The sequence below is a fragment of the Sinohyriopsis cumingii genome, chromosome 6, assembly GCF_028554795.1.
Source record: "Sinohyriopsis cumingii isolate HCF-2022 chromosome 6, ASM2855479v2, whole genome shotgun sequence".
Lineage (NCBI taxonomy): Eukaryota > Metazoa > Mollusca > Bivalvia > Unionida > Unionidae > Sinohyriopsis > Sinohyriopsis cumingii.
The window spans coordinates 145,379,757-145,401,271 of NC_142966.1; the positions used below are offsets into that span (position 1 = coordinate 145,379,757).

General features: G+C 36.0%; 1 protein-coding gene across 4 annotated transcripts in view; it reads left to right on the plus strand.

Annotated features, from left to right (window-relative positions):
* Window positions 1–21,515, plus strand: part of LOC149798201 (transcription initiation factor TFIID subunit 1-like) — a 154,610-nt gene that overhangs the window by 66,420 nt on the left and 66,675 nt on the right. For 3 of the 4 annotated variants that reach the window (XM_089963286.1, XM_089963288.1, XM_089963287.1), the window contains exons 20-23: window positions 1,444–1,524; window positions 8,761–9,030; window positions 12,628–12,715; window positions 15,424–15,471. In XM_089963286.1, coding sequence (XP_089819412.1) covers window positions 1,444–1,524; window positions 8,761–9,030; window positions 12,628–12,715; window positions 15,424–15,471 — 487 coding nt within the window. The remainder of the gene's footprint in view (window positions 1–1,443; window positions 1,525–8,760; window positions 9,031–12,627; window positions 12,716–15,423; window positions 15,472–21,515) is intronic. The other variant, XM_089963289.1, reaches the window with a different exon arrangement.

Here is a 21,515-nt window from a genome sequence, read left to right on the forward strand (position 1 = left end):
GATCAGTTTCATTCACATTTTGTCTGTCTACATCTATGCACATGCTAAGCTTACCAATGTTAAAGAGTTTTACTTATCTAAATAAACATTTGGTTTGAGAAAAATGAAGTTTGTATAGGGCCTAATTGCTTTATTTGTACACAATCTGCATATACCAAAATTTGTGAATGGATTTCCCGTTTGGGTTAAGGACAACCCCTATCAATTTCTGGCTTAAAAGGTCAGGGTCACTGGCTGAAAGGAGGTAAATGGTTTCTGTATAAAAACTTGAGTTCTTCACCATCTACTCCTCCCAAACTTTGTGGATACTTTGCGCTTGGGGCAAGAAAGAACATTATTGATTTCATTTGCAAAGGATCAAGTCACTGACAAAACCAATAATGTTTTTTTTTTACAAAATATCTTAGTTTTGCACAGCAGACCTAATCCAAACTTTGTGGATGGCTTGTACCTGGGTTAAAGAAGAAACCAGTTGATTTTGGGGTCAGATGTTCAAAGATCAAATTAGTTTAACTGAAAGAGGAAAAATAGATTTTCATGCAATAATTTTAGTCATTAGCATAGAGGGCTTTTAAATTTGCGGCAAGCATATAATGTGCCATTCATGGTACTCATGTTATGCTCTATTAGAAACATTAAATTTCTATGTTTAGTTCCATTGTTTGAGTACTGTTGCCTGTACAGTGTTGAAATCATTTAAGTTTATGAACATAATCGTACCAAAGTAATATAGGTCAGTGTGAACTTATTTTAAGCATTGTCATTGTTGAGGTTTTAGCTCACCTAGTCTTACAACCATGTGAGCTTATAATGTATTAATTCATCTGTCGTTCATTTTCAGTCATGTGTCATGTATAATCTTCTGTTCATAACTGTTGTTTACAGTTCGAGAACTGCTGACCAATTGGTATATAATTTTGCAGTGACTATGTTGGCATAAGGATCTTTTCTATTTGTTCAGATGATACCAATCAACCATCAAATATTGCCACTGTTACTATAAATGAAACACCTTTTTATTAAAAAAACTTAAACAGAATTTCACCAAAATTTACACAGAGCATCCAAGCAAGTATAAAGGATTTCAAATGTATGCAGTAATGTTGATCCACATTTGGCATAAAGGACTTAGTCCACCTTCAGTTATGGCCACTGTTACTAAAAATAGAAAAATCTTGAAACATTACTGGTATTCTAATTGATTGTACATGATCCTAACATTTTAACCAACATACTGGGTTACAAGACTAGACACTGTGTACAGGACTAAACACTGGGGACAGGACTTGACACTGGGGACAAGACTAGAGGTTTGATGTGTGATTATGGATACTTGGGAAATGAATAACCAAGAAACATGTAGGAATGATGCAGCTTTATTGTAAATTTCTAGTTTTTCAGTTGTTAACTCAGAGAGCATTTTCCTCTTTTGTGACTTTGTAGGATGCAGGATATGGGGAGAAATCATTATTTGCACCTGATGAAGACAATGATGAAGAGGTCCAGATGAAGATAGAGGATGAGGTCTGACATTCATTTTAAGCATGTTTTTTGTTTATTTTAAGTGTAAATCATTAACAGAACTTTATTGTTTCATTTCCATAAGTGTGGTTGATATAGTCACTTTTCCATGGCTGATAGCAACATAGCCATTAGTGTTAACGATGTTAACTTTTTTAAAAGTCACATATCTTATCAACTAGATGCTGAATTCAAATGAAACTTAGATAATGTTACAGTAGATCTGAAGTGTATGCCATGATATGCAAGGAGATCTGTGTTACTTGTTTCACTGGTGGAATTAATATGGTAAACAATGTTAAAGTTTTATGTTGAAAGACACACATCTTCTATATCAGTTCCTGCATTCAACTATAACATTAGGATGATATTCCTATGGAACGAAAGATTAAATGCAGATATGTTTGGACTTTCTGTATTGCTTGGTATTGCAAGCTTCAGTAGAAAGCATGGTTCATCATTGTGAACAATGTTAAATTTTTATTTGAAAGTTTTAGAAAGTCATATGTCTTCATTATTCATTCTTGCATTTAACTCAAACTTTGGTGTAATACCATCGACCTAAAGATTATTTGCTGATATGCACGGAGTAAATTGTGTTTCCCTTCATGATACTAGGGTAAGTATTGTCATTATTTTGGGGTTCCAGATATTTGGATCAGGTCAGTACACCTCATTTCTTTATTACCATTGAATCCCTATGGTGATATGGAGTCTGGTTGTACTTGCCTGTCTATTAAGAAGAATCAAATTTTCACACACCCACACACACAATATTCACGTTTATTCCCTACAGGCGGGGCCCCGAGTGGCCGAGTGGTCTAAAGCGCTCTCCGTTACGGATCACTGCCATCTCACCTCTGTCTGCATGGGTTTGAGTCTCAGATTCAGCCAATGTGGGTATGAGAGAAAGCTTGCCAGTAGCTTCTCGTGGGTCAGTGGTTCTTTTCGGGGTTTTCCCGGGTTCTTCCTCCACCATTAATACTGGCCACCATGTATAGCCAAATTGTGTGCTGAAAAATGGTGTTAAACCCTACAACAACAACAACAACAACAATATTCCCTACAGGATATGTGAATGCCCCTTGCTTGGTTGTAAGCCTTCCTTCTCCTACCCCCCCCATAATATCATGGATGTTCCTTTCTTGGTTTCAAGGTAGGACAGATATGACAGGCCATGAGAATGCTTTGATGACTTTGGTCTAGCCTAACAAAAATGGATGGGGGATCTAGGAGGCCAGCTAGTGTGATTAGTCCCATAAATCCCCCTCTCAGTGATCAGCTTAACCCACATACTGGGTTACAAGACTAGACACTGTTTCCCTTCATGATACTAGGTTATATATACTTGGAAAGATAGTCCTAGTCCTTTGAAACTGGACACAGGATGACATTTCCATCATGGTTAACTCAAATGAGTTCTCAAGAGCTGGTAATGACAGTTACTCTCCCCTTCCCCATCCTTGCTGCTCCTTCCCACCAGTTGGGTTTGATTGTTGGTGGAGGAAGTTCGGATATTTGATAAGGTGGTGAATGAAGTTAACTGCCTCCTTCTCCTGGGCTAGTGTCACAAGCCATCTGGTGCCAAGGACTTGAAAATTATCTCCAGTCTGGAGAGTCTTTCTGGAGCCTTACCTCTGTGCCTCCAGTTTGCCAGCTTGGCACCTTAAGCCCCCTTCCCCATTTCAGTTTCTATTCCACCAATGCATCTGTGTTTGCTAGAAGCTGTAGCAAAGACATCACATCATGCACTGTCCATGTCAATGACCAGACTCTGGATTTCTTTCCTGGTTTAAACAAAGATGAAAATGTCAGTTCCTAATTTATATTTCCATGTTAAGGCCATGGAACTGGGCAGTGGATTGTCTCCATTGATCTTGATGATGCATACAGGATGTGTGCATCAACATCCCATCTTCCCTCCACCAAGAAAAGAACTCCAGTTTTTTTGCAGCCAGGAGGTATTTTGAGCTCACCCATTTACCCTCTGCTCAGCCCAAAGATTTTTTATGAAGGTGATTAGGGTAGTCATTGGAAAAAGCGAGTCCCATTAGTCCATACTAGGTTAGAAAATTGGGTAGAAGCAAACAGGTTGCAAATACCTTTACACATTTCTTCTTTATCACTGTGCTATAGTCCAACTCAGCAATGTGTTATGTATTTGTAATGTAATTATTTGTTTCTTTTTTGTTTTTTATTCCATTGCATGCTATTATAAGGTAACTTTGTCTACTGAATTTGATTTTTTTTAACAGAAATTCACTTCAATTCTGTTTGACCTGACTGTTATAATACAGAAACATTGTATCTAATGCTGACCTAGTTCCTGACCTTGATTCAGAACCAATAATGGTTCTGGTAAACATCTTTTTTCAATTTATTCTTTCCCTGAGTAAGAACCATTGATTTCATTTGAGGCCATACTAGGATTGCATGATGTTAAGCATATAAAAAGCTTCTATTTTGTTCTGGAAGGGTGACCATGTTACCCTCATAAGGGAATCTGTTTTGTGTCTTAAATTAGTGTATAACCTTTCTACATAGAATTTGGACATTCTGGCTCTAAACCATTGACACTTAAAGATGGTTTGTTGTGACCAGTTTGAGTTGAAATTTTTTTATGGAATAGAAGTGATTCTTTTCCCTGGAAATATATAAGTGCTCATACAGAATTCTTGCACAAAGACATTCATTGAAATTTATTCGGAATTTAAAACTGGATTATTTTTTTCTGTGATTCAATAAGAAATTGTTGACACGACAGCACTTTGAAGGTTGCAACAGATGTCATCACCTTTTATTTTGTATTTCATCTGGGCTCAAACTTAGATTCATTTAGGACTTTTTAATAATAGTACTTCTATTTTTTATATTCTTGGATTAACTTTGATTTTGATTCGTTTAACCGTAAGTTCTTTTTCTCATTTTTACCTTGTTTTTCTAGGGAAATAAATTATTTGTTAAAATTTACAAAGCTTGTTGTCTTCACTCTTTTATGTTATGTTTTGTAAGAGCCTAAACATATAACAAATGACCGATTAAAAGTATATAATGCTTGAAAAGTGAATATTTATTCCATACATTTAAAAAACCATGACCTGAGTGCCTGTGATCATTATCAGCTTTACCTGTTGTGAGCGTTTAATACTGGGATTTGAATTCCTCATCCTAGAGTAACCATTCCACAGTATAAGGAATTTATTTTGAAAATCCGATTCAACATGTGTTTCTCCTTGTACGCTTGTTTGGGAATAAATGGAGCAGTAGTTTTACTGAAAATCTTATTAATAATCATGCATCATGTGATCCTGATGTTTGTGTCATCCAAGGAAATTGATTATCATAGGCTTCTTTGGCAGTAAACTCTTTATGTTCAGAAGACACGGGATGCACCCAGTCAGTCTAAAATCAACAGTATTGATGGTTCATCTTCCTATTCTTGGATCTTTATTCATTCTGTGTGCACCATTGAGGGAACTTGATTGCACCAAAGATGACAAATAAATGTCATTGGCACAAGGGCCCAGCCTAGAATGGGCAGTTGTAGCCCACTCAAAATCATTACAAATCACCATTCTCTTGTATTATGATGACTGGTTCATGACAACATCCTTAGAGATTTTTCTTCTGAAGGACCTGATTCTCTGTTGACCAATGGTAACTTGCCTTGGTCTTGTTTCCAACTTAAAAAAGTTGAATTGCATCCCTTTTCTTGCTAGGAGAGATCCTTGTACAGTGCAAGACTGAACAACAAGTTCCCCAGTTATTCTTCCAGTGCCAGATCAGAGAGCCTGGTTGTGGATGTTTTGTGTCTAAAGTGGTATCATCTCTACACTTTCCCACCTTTCCAAATAATTCCACAGGTGCTCCACCAAAGAGATATGCCACTTTTTGAATCCTCCCAGTATCCCCCCTGTTGTCCCAAAAGTCATGGTTCAACAACCCACTCAATATTTTGGTAGATAAGGCAAAGAGAGGGACATGCTGGTGCAGCACAGCGGGTCTCTCCACAACAGCAGTTCATAGATTCCCCACCATTACACTTGTTTCAAGTGATAAATCTTCTCTGACCATATTTCAAGTAAGAATGTCAACTGCATCATCCAGGTTAGGAGACAATGTGCTTCCAAGTTTTACAATGCAAATCTTGTGTAATTAGTCCATTGGGAAATGTATTGATCCCAACTGTGCCCCTTTGAATGCAGTGCAAATTTTCTTCACTTCCTTTACAAGGAAAGATTGTATTCTGTGTCCACTATTAAAGGCTCTAGTATGGCCCTTTCTTACTCTCTCAAGCTTGCTAGGAGTTCTCCACAGGGTTTAATCCTCATCTTTCTGATCTTTGCAGGTATTTCAAGCTTCAAAGACAGGTATCACTCACTAATGAACTCTTAAAGTATTTGTTGTGCATTGTCAGAATCCCCTCATTAACCTTCGAGTGAAGCTTCCTTTGAGAACTTTACCGTAGAGATAATTTTCCTACTTTCCTTAGCATCAGCAAGGAGAAGGAGCAAGTTTCATGCCTTGTCAGTGAAAAAGGATTGTTTGCACTTCATCAGCAGTTATGATTCAGTCTCTATTCCTTGCCAGCCTTGATTTCTGGCTAAGAATTATCCATCTTCATATTGAGATCCCTAGTCCTGGTTGCATGTATGATGGGAAGGATCAAGATGGGGTTTTTTTTGCCCAATTAGGGCTTTGAGGCTTTATTTTGGATTCCTCGAAGTTGGGAAGAAAGATTGAAATCATGTCTTTCCACCTTTTAAAGGTTCCTCTGATAATTTGGCACAAGCAATTCCAGGTGGATTGTTATCACTATTGAGAGCTTCTCAGTCCCTCGCTAAGGGCAACTTTTCTTTCATGAGAATTAAAGCCACTGAAGTTAGGTTTACTGCTGCATCTTGGGCTTATTTAAATCGCACCTCTTTGGATGATATCATGAGAGCTCCTGTTCTTGGCACATCAGGACAAAGGCATTTTGTTTTTGTTGGGTCCAGTAGTGACAGCACACATGTAGCCCAACTTTCTACCAACCGGTAGTGAACACTGCTAATGTAATGGTAGATGCAATTGTTTTCTATGCCAAATTTGTTCAGGACATATGCCACCTCCTAACTGGTAAATTCTGCAGTGTAGTATTAGCAGGAACTGTATACTGCTATTAAAATGTTTTTTTGGGGGGGGTGCAGCAAATTTTAGTTATGTAATATATACAAGCTACTTTTGCAAAGGTTTCCTCCCTCCACCCTGCTTTGATGTCCAGTACTCCATGTCCAAGTCAAAAGTGGAATGTATTCTGTTTGTTAATCATAACTAAGGAGTCAGACTGGGATCATGTTCCTTTCATTTCTGGCCACCAATACTAATTGTTGGGAATATTTAGCCTGGACAGGGGACAAAGAGTCCCAGAAAAGGAAAGCAATGCAATAATAGCAGGAAAATGTATATAATTAAAATTGGATCTAAACCCCCCTAAACACACACATACACACATTTTCATCAGCATTGTCAAACCTGGTACATGAGTCAAATCTGAGAAACAAATGCCTATCATTTTTATCATACTTAATGGGGGGGGCCCCGAGTGGCCGAGTGGTCTAAAGCGCTCTTCGTTACGGATCACTGCCATCTCACCTCTGTCTGCGGCGGTTCGAGTCTAAGATTCAGCCAATGTGGGCATGTGAGAAAGCTTGCCAGTAGCTTCTCGTGGGTCGGTGGTTCTTTCCGGGGTTTTCCGGGTTCTTCCTCCACCATTAATACTGGCCGCCATGTATAGCCTATCGTGCTGAAAAATGGCGTTAAACCCCACAACAACAACAACAACTTAATGGGGACACAAATCAATTTTTCTTAAAACATAAACATACTGTGAATCACTTGAAATTCATGTCTTTCTACTTTCTGTAGTTTTCATTTAACTCGCAATGTAGTATGAACTTAGCTGATATTTATAGCATGCCCAAAGCCATTTGTGATGGTAATGAATCACTAGTTTGTTTTAATAGCATCAGTTTGTATTTACAGTGCTGAGAATTATGTATCATGATGCATGTATGAATTAGGAGGAATGGTGGAAATTGATTGATTAAATTCTCATGCATGATTTGTTCGACTAATGTAATGTAATGACCGATGCTGTAGTAATTAGTGCAGACTTGCTCACAATTTGTGCCCTTCTTGACTTCCCAATGTTGATATTATATTCATTTATAATAGTTACTAAATCTTGATGCAATCCAATGAAATTAGGAAATATTTGTGCAACACAACAGCAAAAAATGTTAACAGAAATTAAATGTCAATCACAATTTGTACTTTAATCAAAAATATTTTTGAATAAAGTTAGTAACTATTTAAGAAAATCTCCAACATAATGTATGTATTATCTACTCTTGGACAATGTTCCATACAGGTCGGTATATTAGTGTGAAAGCAGTCTCATGTCATTTCATGAATAAAATGTTTTTGCTGCCTTTTTCATTTTGCTCATGAGAAGTACTGTTCACTATTCCATTGAGTAATCACAGGGTCACTTTCTTATTATTAAATACAATTAATACTTGTAACAGAACTGACATGGTATTGGATTTTGGTCAATAAACAGATCGAACTGGCTTGCAACAGTTGATTTTGCTTCAAGTGTCATGCTCTTTGTCTACTGTATCAGTGACATTAGGATAGTTGTGAATATGAAATTGATTTTCAGCAGAACTGGTTACACATGGCCAGTATGTAAGCTTTGTTTGACTGCTGAATTCCTGTTTGTCGAGAGCTTTGTATGTTGTTAGTGGTCTTTAAGAGGACTAAAAAGCCTGACTGCAGTCTTAATTATAATAGTGGAATTAACCTTGTTTGCTTGCAGAATGATTTGATTCATGCCATTCATGTCTCTTCATTTATGTGTTGTGCTAGCAGTTAATCTCTTACCAAATTGACTTAATTACTGCAATGGAATTAATCTTGTTTGATTGAAAACATGTGGAAGTGAAAGATGGTCAAATCTTCAAAGACATATTTACATCTTTGCTCAAAATTTCTTCTTTTTGTTAACTTTTTAAATGACATATTCTTTAAATTTAGTACCCCCAAGTATGTATTTTTTTTATTAGACCACAACATTATATACACATGAATTAACTCACAGTATTGGTAAGAGAATTATAATGTGGATTTGTTTTAGTGTTAATTATATTTTGTTTGATTTGGAATTTTTCCATCACTATTATGTATAATTTCTAGGTCAAAACTGCCCCATGGAACACCACAAGGGCCTACATTTCTGCCCTAAAGGGGAAGTGTTTACTAGACCTTACAGGAGTAGCTGACCCAACTGGATGTGGAGAGGGATTCTCCTTTGTGAAGGTCCCAAATAAACCCCAGCCCAGAGAAGAAGGAAAGGAGACAACACCAGTGAAGAGAACAGTTACTGGAACAGATGCAGATCTGAGGAAGTTGTACCTTAAAGATGCTAAACAGCTCTTGAGGAAGTTTGGTGTACCAGAATCTGAGGTATAAGATGCTATAATAATTAGTTAGAAATAAAACCTGGGCTTTCTTGCTGTTAATATTAATTCAGGATTATAATATTGCTTTCTGAAAAGATCTGCAAATTCAGTACACAGTGGGGCAAACAGCTGTCAACAGAGGATCTATTGAAAATGTTGCAGACATCTTTATAAAAAAATTTGAGACCACTTCAGTGGTCTAAGTGGTTAGAGCATCCACCTCAGATGAGGGAGGTCACGGGTTCGAACCCTGGCTAAGCCATACTAAAGACTTATAAATATGGTTCTAACAGCTACCTTGCTTGGTACTCAGCATTAAGAGGTTAGTGTTAGGACTGGCTGGCCTGATGTCAGGATAATGTGATTGGGTGGGACATCATGCTACATGTCTGTGGCATGATGCCCCAGTGCTAGACATCACTGTAAACTGTCACACTGCAGACATTTTAGTGATATGACTTGAAAACTATTAAAGCTACGTTAAAAATCCATATTACACAAATTTGTTTTCAGTTTATTATTTGTGGTATCACTCACATGTGTTCACATTGTTAATGGATTTATATGTTTTGGTGCACAAAAGAAAACAGCAAAACATTTTTTTAAAATTTTGTATCTGAGAAAAAATCTGCAAAATGGATTTTCTATTGCAAATCACATGCATCAAAACTGCAGCATTTTGCAGGGAAATACAGATTTATGGTCAGATCTTTATTCCAGGGAGTCACGGTAGAGTGTTGTGTAATCAAATGTTCAGTATCTGCCCAGGCCAGCCCCATTTCCTTGGCTTGATATAGCCAATGTGTTGTTGTTGTTGTAGGGTTTAATGACATTTTTCAGCACAAGATAGGCTATACATGGCGGCCAGTATCAGTGGTGGAGGAAGAATCTGGGAAAACCCCAGAAAGAACCCCCAACCCCCAAGAAGCTACCAGCAGGCTTTCTCACATAACCCATATTGGCCAGCCAATGTATTGACAGTGCCATTAAAATAGAAAAACAATAGTAAAAAAACAACTCTTTATACTGCCTATGATCCATTCTGATGTCTAATGCTGAATACACATTACGCTAATGATGACATAAAATTACCTATGTAATGGAGACAGCCTATAGCATCACTCATTAAAAGGTTTACTACTAACTTTTGCATGGGGACATAAGGAAAAGTATGTATTAATGTTCTCAGTGACAGCGCAGGATAGACCAAGGCAATTTGTTTGAGAGCATAAGCCTAGAAAATATGTTTTGAATTAATAACTTGTGTGTTTATGATCTGGCCAGGTAGATACATAATTATGATGTTGTTTTTAAGTGCATACAGACCCTGTACCAGTAAACTTAAACAGAATACAGAATGAATGCAAATGAAATGCAGAAATGAAAATTATATGAAATGCAGTAAATTGATGCAAGAAAGTTGATGATTGCAATTTTAAAATAATGGAGAATGCAGAAACAAAATACAGATGGCAAAATGATGTGTAACAGAATAAAAATAAAACATGCTTCCATTTCATAAATGGATTTGAAAATCAACTATTTTCAAAGTTCCATGGTCAAACACCCTTTAACTTGATAATAATGGATCTTTACACTGAGGTTTTTTTGCACCTTATAAGCCATGCTCATTCTTATTGGGGCAGAATACAAACAACTGCCATTGATATAACTCAGTGTTTCCCTTTACGCACATTTGTGCGTCAGGGACGCACGCTGGAGAAAATTGTCACACACATTTTGTTGCCGTGCATTTTTTTGACGCAAGGGATTCGCATAATGAGATCAGGATTTATTTAATATCCAATGCGTTGTATGAAGGGTGGCATCGTGTATACTTCAACCATAGGCATTGACTGGTTCCCTGCTTTGCTTACTCCCTGTGTTGGGCTCCTCTATTCCTATAGCAGAGTGGAACGCAGGGAACATGCGAAATAAGGAACCAGACTAGCATAGGCAATGTTATGATGGAGTAGCTTCCCCTAATCTCGCGAGCTCTCATGCAATTTCCATTGAGCTCAGCAAGATGTCATCTTGATGTTTAACCTCAATGCTTGTTGCACTAGAAAGTGATCTCCAGATTAAAACGTCATGCACTAAAAATCATTAGCGAAGAAAGTGAAGGAAGCAGAACACAAAAGTAACGGTGGATCTAACTTTAATGAAGAATGGAGCAAATAATTCCCTTGACTGGAATACGGCACATCCATTAGGATTACCAGTGTGACTTCTGATAGCGTGATTGTGAAGACGGCAAAATTGAATAATCTTTTCGTGACAGAGTTTAAGAATTTTAACAAATCTGCCCTCGGTCGCCACAAGATGTCTGGAGAACACATTATAACTCAAGACATTCTTTCACAACAAAGAAATCAGTAAACTTGCCAAGTCAAATGCGTTTATTTAGATTACACAGTTGGGGGGTCATTGCAGATTTTGTTGGTTTTTAACTTTGCTGCAATAAAAGAAAGACCATAAAGTTCAAGTGTAACTTATTAGAAACAAGATGAATCATTAGCCTCCTTGATTTTTGGATAAATTTGTTCTAGGACGAAGTACAATGAAACCGATGATAGTACACATTTTATGACAGGCAGTAAAGTGACTGCCATTCAGTTAAAAGGATTTATTAGGCTTTTTGTATTGTCTTGTATGTAATATGTTGGTCTATAATATTGCTTCAAAAATATTATAAGGAGACTGTTAAAAGTACGATTTTAAAAGAAAAATGAACTAATAAAATTATTCTTTGAATGAACAATGCATTTGTTTGTTAATTGTGCGTGTTGGTTTATTTGTATATTTAGAGAGAGAGAGTATGTTGTGCAAGTTGCAATATCCTATTTCAAGCTGAAAAAGTATGAGTCGAATGAAAATTTGTCAGTATATTTTTTACCCCCACATTTTTTATTTGACCCCCAGCTCTGACACCAAGGGGTTTTTTTTTACCGTCAGTTTTACACCCTTGGGGGATACACTGATAACTTGTAGTTGTTTCAATGCAATATTGATTTTGAACCAAATATTCTGACAGTTTCAACTAATGTTTTACAAAAAGTTAGTTATATTTCAACTTGTAAATTCAGTATTGTTGTTTGCATTTTATGTATTTGTTATTTTATTTAAGAACATGTTAAATTAGACAAGAGGTAAAAGATATAGTTGTCTTCCTTTAACACTTGAAAAAAAGAAAATCAGGATTTTGTAAATGTATTTCCATTTTATTTAAAATGACCAAAAATGAATGGAACAATAGATACATGCAACAAATGCAAATTTTAAATAATTTCTGAGAACATAAAAAATATATGAGATGATAAATGAAAATCAGATGTTAATAGAAAGCAAATGCAAATGAAATGCAGATTGGTAAAATCATCTATTTCAGGTGTTTTCTTGCTGTTAAACTGAGGACATATTGCATGATTAGAAGCTGACATAATTGCATTACATGCCATGCCAGTACTAATCTTATGGTATGTCGAAATGATGTGTCCAAAAATCATTGTCCCAAGGGTGTCAACATTTGAAAGATTCATTCATTTTGTTCATTTTCTAATCAAACATTTGAATAGGCATCATAGTCCTGGTTATTTTTCAGATCAAAAAATTATCCCGATGGGAGGTGATAGATGTAGTGAGGACCATGTCCACTGAGCAGGCCAAGGCCAACCAGGACACGGGCACAGGTGCATGATTTTCTCCTTTTTTTTTTCTTTATTCCCTTTCACTTTGCAGATGATACGCCTCTTTCATATTGCAGACTGTTACCAGTAGTATGTTAGAATGACATAGATATAGCACCATATTCGATGTAATACCAAACATGCCTTAATAAGTGTAGTTCTTGGAGGGGGGGAAGAGGTAAAAATTCATACAAATATCCCAGTTGAAAACAAAATTTCCGTACTGATCCCATCATTCCTCATGAGTGGAAGCAGCTGCTAAAATCCACCTAGAACATCAGGATTTTCTTCCGATGTACCATTGTGCATGACACGATAACACTTAACTAAATAGTTTAAATCAGTTGCAGAAAATTAATCCTTTATTAAGCTTTATTCAGTGTTTCCATATTGGGAGATCTAAAGTGGAGAGCTGCCATTTTGGATAAATGGAGGTAACACTTATAGTAGGTGCATATACATGATGAGATCAATGTTTATAATAAACTCATCAGCATTAACTTACTATGGTGAGCTTCAACCTCTCAGAAATTTACTAACATAATTTCTTAAGCACATAGTGGCAATATTATATAAAAAATACAGTAAACAGATTTTTTTCTCAGGCATGTTCAGAAAGACTAAACTGGTTTCATAGTGAAAGAGTATTTGAAAGGATAGAAGGTGACCAATTTTGTTAGATATGGACTCACAAGTAAGGACTAGTCACTTTTTTAAATTTTAGAGACAAACCTTAATTTGAAGATGAAAATACCTTTTACTTCTGTGATAATTTTTGTCCAGCCCTACAGAATACTGTTAGCCTTATTTTACCAAAACATTTTCTTGATAGAATTAAGACAGTAGGATTTCATTGATTCAGTACATCTTGATAGAATTAAGACAGTAGGATTTCATTGATTTAATACATCTTGATAGAATTAAGACAGTAGGATTTCATTGATTTAATACATTTTGATAGAATTAAGACAGTAGGATTTCGTTGATTTAATACATCTTGATAGAATTAAGACAGTAGGATTTCACTGATTTAATACATCTTGATAGAATTAAGACAGTAGGATTTCATTGATTTAATACATCTTGACAGAATAAAGACAGTAGGATTTCATTGATTTAATACATCTTGATAGAATTAAGACAGTAGGATTTCATTGATTTAATACATCTTGATAGAATTAAGACAGTAGGATTTCATTGATTTAATACATCTTGATGGAATTAAGACAGTAGGATTTCATTGATTTAATACATCTTGATGGAATTAAGACAGTAGGGTTTCATTGATTTAATACATCTTTTCAGATCCGGTTTCGAGCAAATGAGTGTTTTGCTTGCCATATTTGCTAGAAATTTTAGAAAACTGTAAAAGTTTGGAAACTCTTGATTTTTTGGAATTTTTTTTAAAAATTATACTGCATGTTTTGAGATTTTTCAGTTTATTAATTATTTTTTCCCTGATGAAATTTTCAAAATACTTGCTGAGTCAGCTTCTGCCATGGACATTATTTTTTTTTCAACTAGCATGACTTGATAAATATCCATATTTTGAATCCTAATCCCTGATCATGTTTCAACAATGCAGTATTTGCTACAAGGTCTGTTTAATGCTGAAGTAAACATCTCAGCTAAATTCTCTTCTGAGATACTGACACACCATACATAATACACATCTGACATATGAACCCACTGTGCATTGTAAACATCTCGGTTAAATTTTCATCTGACATTACACACACCATGCATCATAAACATCTCACTTAAATTCTCATCTGACACACTGACACACCATACATAATAAACATCTCAGGTAAACACTCATCTGATATACGGACACACTGTGCATAGTAATCATCTCAGTTAAATTCTCCTCAGACATATGGACACACCATACATAATAAATAGTTACTACCATACCAATAAAGGTTGTACCCAACTGTCCACATGTCATCGTAAATCATCATTTTGACAGAGACAATAAGCAAGGAAATTCATCATTGCTTTCAGTGCTTGAGCACTATATTTGCCACTATATCAGTGAAAATGGTGCTATATGCACTCATTTATAAGTCCTGTCAGCTGTAAATAACATAGACCCTAATCTGGCATAATGTGCAGGTAGATCAGGTTCTTTGTTTTTTGAATTTGGACTATTTATAGGCAAGTATGCATAGTAATTGTGCACATTAATAAGAAATCAAATATCAGGAGAATATTGCCTCCATAAACATGAAAATTGTCCCGTAAACAATTTTATAATGCACATAGTGATCTATAGCTTGAAAAATTAAATCCCGAGGAACTATTTTTCAAGCATGGTGATGGTAGCTTAAATTACTGCGACATCTGCATATGTGAGAGTTATGTTTTGCTGATCTTTTGCTTGATTTTTTTGTGGGTTTTAAAACAAATATATTTTGTACAAAAGCAAAGAGGAAAGGAGGCCAAAGAAGAAGACCAAAGTAATCTATAACATTTTCATTAAACATTGTAGCATGTTCTGTATATCATGCATTTAAAGTGGGAACAGTTTGAAATTTATGAAATTTCAGAAAGTTTTGGGGGAAATTGTGCAAGTGAATTCTCTTAGTTTTAAAATTTTTGGCCAAGGAATTTTTTTACTTACTTTTTCCTGGCCAGTGATATATGGTAGTTACAGCAAGCAGAAGTCTACACTAAAATTAAACAGAACTTTCATTTCAATTGAGCAGAAGGATGCAAGGAAATAGAAATGTTCTGCAAAAGTGACAGAGAAAGAGGTATAATCCCAGTGAAGCTTGTTCAAGTTACTTATTCATTAGTGTCTATAAACTTTGTCCAGATATGTTATACAGTTTGTTATAATTTTATATGTAAAATCAAAAGAAAAATCCTAAAACTTAAATTTATATGGCTACCATTCATCATGTTCTGCTATGTCACAGGCTCTGTCATAAAACATTATTTCAGACTATATGTTCCTCAGAGTTAATTGCATTGGCCCAGAACAAACTTGACATACATATTGTTCCGGCACATTACAGATAGAAAACATCAAAACAATTCACATCTCTTCAAAATATATATTTGGGCAAATTTTAATATTTGGAATATTGACTTTTTCAAGCATGCTTAACCATTATTGGTTATTTTAAAGGTTTTTCAGCTATGCTATTATTCCGTATTTATTTTCTTGTTTTGTTCTTTCCTTCAAAGCAACTTTTCTTCACATATTTGCACGTTAATATCTGTATAGGGCTTTGGTTTTTCTTGTTCTTTATTGAAAAGATAATGTTATATTACCAGGAAAGTAATTTAGTATCTAAACTAATATTGTGAGAAATAATTAATCCCATACCGTACCGATGTATTGTCTTAAAAGTATATATGATTTTACTTAGTCTCGAGCATGGTTATAATAAACATGAAATTATTCTCCATAGATTCTGACTGGAAGAAGTTTTATTCAGTGAATCTAAAGGCCATTTTTGAATCAGATATTTTATTCAGACGAAAATTTATATAATTAATTGGTGAAAGATGATACATGTCCTTATGTTCATAATCATATATGTTTTATTAATTTTTGGAGGAGTTTTTCCTCTTTCATTAACCAATTTTTTATTAGATCATTTCAAATTAATAATATAAAATATAGGAATTTCTCTTTCTAATACATTCCCCAGTCACATTAACTTAGGAATATATGCTCTACTACCTCCGGAATCCCACCCTCTCAAAGGCAAAAATTTGACTTTTCTGTGTGTATGATAGACAAAGGGTAACTCTTTCCTTTTACATCCCCCTTGTCACCAAGAGGTGGCACTAGTTTTAAACTTTCATAGTGAACGACATCATTTACATCACCTATCTGAAATCTATTGGAAATCTGCTACATTCATCCCATTCATTGAAGATTTTTTTATTTTCAGATTTATTAAGGATTATTATGTGGGTGGTATACATTACTTTTTTTGAATTTTGACCTATGTTGGCTTAGATTTTGCATTCTCTGACTACTTGGTGTTTCACAATTAAATTGTTATAGAATGTGCTAAGTTAATGTTTGCGCATACCATTTATTTATCGCTCATAGTGCAGCAGGTGCGCACACCATTTATTTATCGCTCATAGTGCAGCAGGTGTCTCTGGCATTATTAACACAGTTAACTTTTCATTTATTTTTTCTTCTTTTCATGCTTTGTTGTTTCAGAATTAACTGTGATCATAAAGTGTGGTAAATACAAAAAAAATCACATGACTTGTGTCTCACCTGTACAAAGTGTACATCATCAGCTACTTGCAGCATGTGCACCAATTGGTCGGAAAATACATGGTCAACAGTTCTAAGGTAAACTGCAAAAAATAGCATGACGTCAAAAATCAAATGACCAAGAGTATTGATATTTTGAGCATTCACCTTAGGCTGAGTTTTTGGTCAGCCTGGAGAGGGACACAATTGGGGCCTCTCTCCCAATGAAGATATAAAGAACATTACCTACTGCTGCCATTACATCTGGGAAGATTGATGAAGCTGTGACTTTTCCACCATCATTGTTTGGTACATCAAGTGACAACAGAATTGATTAGTTCTGGCCAATTTTTCTCCAGTCTTCCATCTTCTGTTTTAGTAGAGAATTTTGGCACTTTGGGGGAGTTTTGACCCAATTCAAGCCCCCCATTATGTCTGATCATGGTCTTCAGGCCTCTGAGTCATGGTAAATGGGGTTTATAAATGACTTAAATGATCTGTGCCATCTGGTCACACCTCACTTTTGATGCCATCTCGACTGCTAACCATACCATCATTATATCCCACCCTCAATCCATACCATCTAGTTACACCTCAGTTTTGATGCTGTATTGGTGGCCAACAACACACTTTAGATTTCCGGCTCCTCAACCTTACCATTCACTGACTGATTGGTTTCCATTACATATGTGCCTTGTCAGTCATGGAACATTAACATTGCTGTGGATCATATTAATAGAACCATCCACCTGCCTCATATTACCATTACTCCGGCAGTTCATCTGTCCACACTGCTGTCTGCATGCCTGACACCCGTACTGGTTGTTTTTAATTTTGACAATCTGTCCACACCAAATCGACAACTACATTTTGCAGATACAGCAAGCCAGCTATTCATGGCTTGTCCTCTTGGACAGTACCGTGACAAAGCCATGCTTTATCTGTGCCTTCAGGAAATGTATTATCTGGATATTGATATGATCTTTGCCCTGACAACCTGCACACTGAGTATAGGGATAAACCTCATGATGGTTCATGCTCCAATCCCACCATTAACTGAATATAACTTTAAGGTGGCAGTGGAGGAATTTATGGGGTATTGCTGAACTCAAAATGTCAACCTTACCCCTCTTCTACATGGGCATGCCAGGTCAAGGCTTCAGCTATTTTCGATGAGTGGGAAGTTCCTCTTCCTTCCATCTTCCCCCACAGTCTGGAAAAATCAAGGCAATTGCAGAGTCTGTCTGCCAAGGTCATTGACCTAGGTAATTCCAAAGCCTTCTTTTACAGAGAGTCAGCTACCAGCATCCTTTGCAATCTCACTGGTACAAGACCCATTCAGATGCCTTCTTCAGATCTTCCAGTGTTAGTCAAGAACTATGCAGTGGTCGTTCTGACTTCACCTGCTTCTGTTAAGTGGATAAAGCATTCAGCACACCACTTTGAAGCTCATTTACAATATTGTGGCCATGTCTTCGTTGTTGAACTTGGTATATCTGGCCATTTTCATGCTTGCAGACAAAGCCAGCAATGCACATCATGCCCTGACCCTGTTAACCTCTCCCTTCAGATTGCCTCTGTTGTTCAATGGCATGATAGAGGAAGTGTGGAGACAGGCAGCCCCAAAACCACCCCTCCATCTCTCTGTGCAGTAACCATCATGTTATATGGCATATCAGACTCACCATCAAGGTCCTAATGACTTGAGAAAAAGGGGATACATGAATACTCACTGCAAAAACCAGGTGCGATCACATGCATGAAGACAATCTGCTATTAGTTTCATAGGCAGTTGTATCAAAGGAATACAAAACAGTTTCTTTTTCAAATACATTACCTGGTCATGATACCTTAGGAATACTACTATTGCCTCACAAATCCAGTCCTCCTAGTTTATAATGTTTTAGCTAAAAAAATAAAAGTTATCTGCCCACATAGGTGGCAGTTAGATAAAGTGATCTCCCTCTTATACCAGGATTGGTGCCAAATCCCATGAAATTGTCAGTTACTACTTCTACTTTTGCCATGTAGCATGCTCTCTACAGACAGAGACCTCCCACAAAATCCATACAAACAATTTGGAAGTTGTCTACCTTAAAACAAGTTGGAGGAGTTTCATCTTCAAAGGGAGTATACTCTGTCTATTAATTTCCATCTTTTCTGTTTTATCATTGATGACAAAGTTTGTGACATTTGGTGTTATTGTTTTGCCGTCTTCACACACAGGCACCTTTGGTACATACCTGCACATGTAGCAATAGTGTCCCCTCTGTAACCATATTAATTAGTGCAGGTCTAGTGTGTGATATAGAAAACTCATTTAATATTGCTACATAATTTCCGCTATGTCTGGATACATACAGGTAAGTTTTCTATATTATCATGTCTTAGCATGCACTTCATTGTTGTATGCATGATGCTTTGCTGATTTTACCTGTTTTGAACATCATTGGGCTTTTCCTATGGGCAACATTGTCTCACAATGGATATTTTTGCACTAATATGTTAGTATCAATAACAACATTTCAGAGCCTTTTTTATATGCAGATTTTGTGTGTACTATAGAAAACTCATTAGTATTACTATATAGCTTCTGTCATGGTAAGATATGTACAGTTAAGTTTTCTATGCATGGTTCACTCATAGCATCCACTTCATACATGTAAGTGATGCTTCAGTTATTTTACCTGTATAGGCAATCAAAACTGGCCTTCCTACAGGTAACTTGCTACTAGAACTGATCATCATTAAGCATCATCTTTGTAAGAATTAATAGCTATGTTCTAATGGACCAGTTTCACCATGCCTGAAAATAATGTTCTTGGGTTATCTCATAAAATCTCACAATCCCAAAACAAGGCACTCACTGCTTGGAGATTTACATTCAAAATGTCAGAATGTGAGAGATCTGCATTCAAAATGTCCAAAATAGAGAAGTGTTTGTGTATGTATATATATATATATATATATATATATATATATATATATATATATATATATATATATATATATATATATATATATATCCTAGAGGATTTACAGTGTTTAACCATCAAACAATTAATAGAAATCTTAAATCTGAACAACGATAGTGTCAGCAGACAAACGTCTATGGTAGGATTGTGCACCTGTGCTCTAATTTGCAGGAAAAAGGACACCTCATGGTTAAAATAATAGGTGTAAGTGTTATGTTGACATTCAACTTTTCAGTCTGTTATGGCTCTTTGAAAATGCTCAATGGACTGGAGATTTTTTTTTTTAAATTATCAGAAATAAATTTCCAACAGATTTATGACTGTTTAGTAGAGAAAACAAAAACAGTGAGGGGCCCCGAGTGGCCGAGTGGTCTAAAGCGCTCTTCGTTACGGATCACTGCCATCTCACCTCTGTCTGCGTCGGTTCGAGTCTAAGATTCAGCCAATGTGGGCATGTGAGAAAGCTTGCCAGTAGCTTCTCGTGGGTTGGTGGTTCTTTCTGGGGTTTTCCGGGTTCTTCCTCCACCATTAATACTGGCCGCCATGTATAGCCTATCGTGCTGAAAAATGGTGTTAAACCCCACAACAACAACAACAACAAAAACAGTGATGAAAGGAACAAATGTTGAAAAAAGAATCTGCATTTGCTTTTTTTGCTGAAAGGCATGCCATTGAGGTTAAAGTTTCAAGGAACAGAGACCTTATTTGTATACATGAAAAGTGTTTGCATCCATGAAAAATAAAATACCAGACTATTGAATAATATTATTCAAATTAAAATACATAAACTATAGAATAACATATTGGAAATAAAATAACCAAATTATAGAATGCTGTTATTTTTAAAAAAATAGAATAATGTTATTTAAAATCAAAACACCTAAACTAATGATAAACGTTTTTTTCTCTAAAATTAAAAATAAATAAATAGCAAAATTGTAGAATAATGTTATTTTAATTAACTTTCTAAAACTAAATTCATAAAGGATGTTTGTCACACAACATGTATATGTTTGTCTACTATATTTTTTCTTAGAAATTTAGTACATGGGCAGGACCAGACTGACAACTACTGTACATGTGCAGCTTTCTTTAGTTGACATTCTTTGAATTCATCAGACTTGTATATTATGGACAGGAGTCAATGGGTGGCAATTCTGTGGGTACTAAAGGGGAAGGCGCAGAAGCATACCTTGAGGGACAAACACATCATCAGCTTGCACACAGAGGTTTGAAACCATATCTTTTACAACAGCCCAGGTTACCATTTAGCTTATCAAAATAATGGAACGGCTATGTGCATCAATATCCCATTTCCCATCACATCTTCAAGAACTGGACAAGGTCATGCCAGCCAAGATGGCCAGATTCAGCCACTTAACTCAGATCACAATGGACCATGACCACAGTTGATCATTCAGCCACCAGAAAATGAATTTACCCAGTTCCACAAATCACAGAGTACTGCTAGGCACTACGTATGATGCCTAGCTTAGTGCCTCAGTACCCAAGAACCCAGTTATACAGCAGTCTTACCTGCTTAGTGGTGATAGGCACTTACTGTGGACGACAACCAGTCTATACAAGACACTCGGAT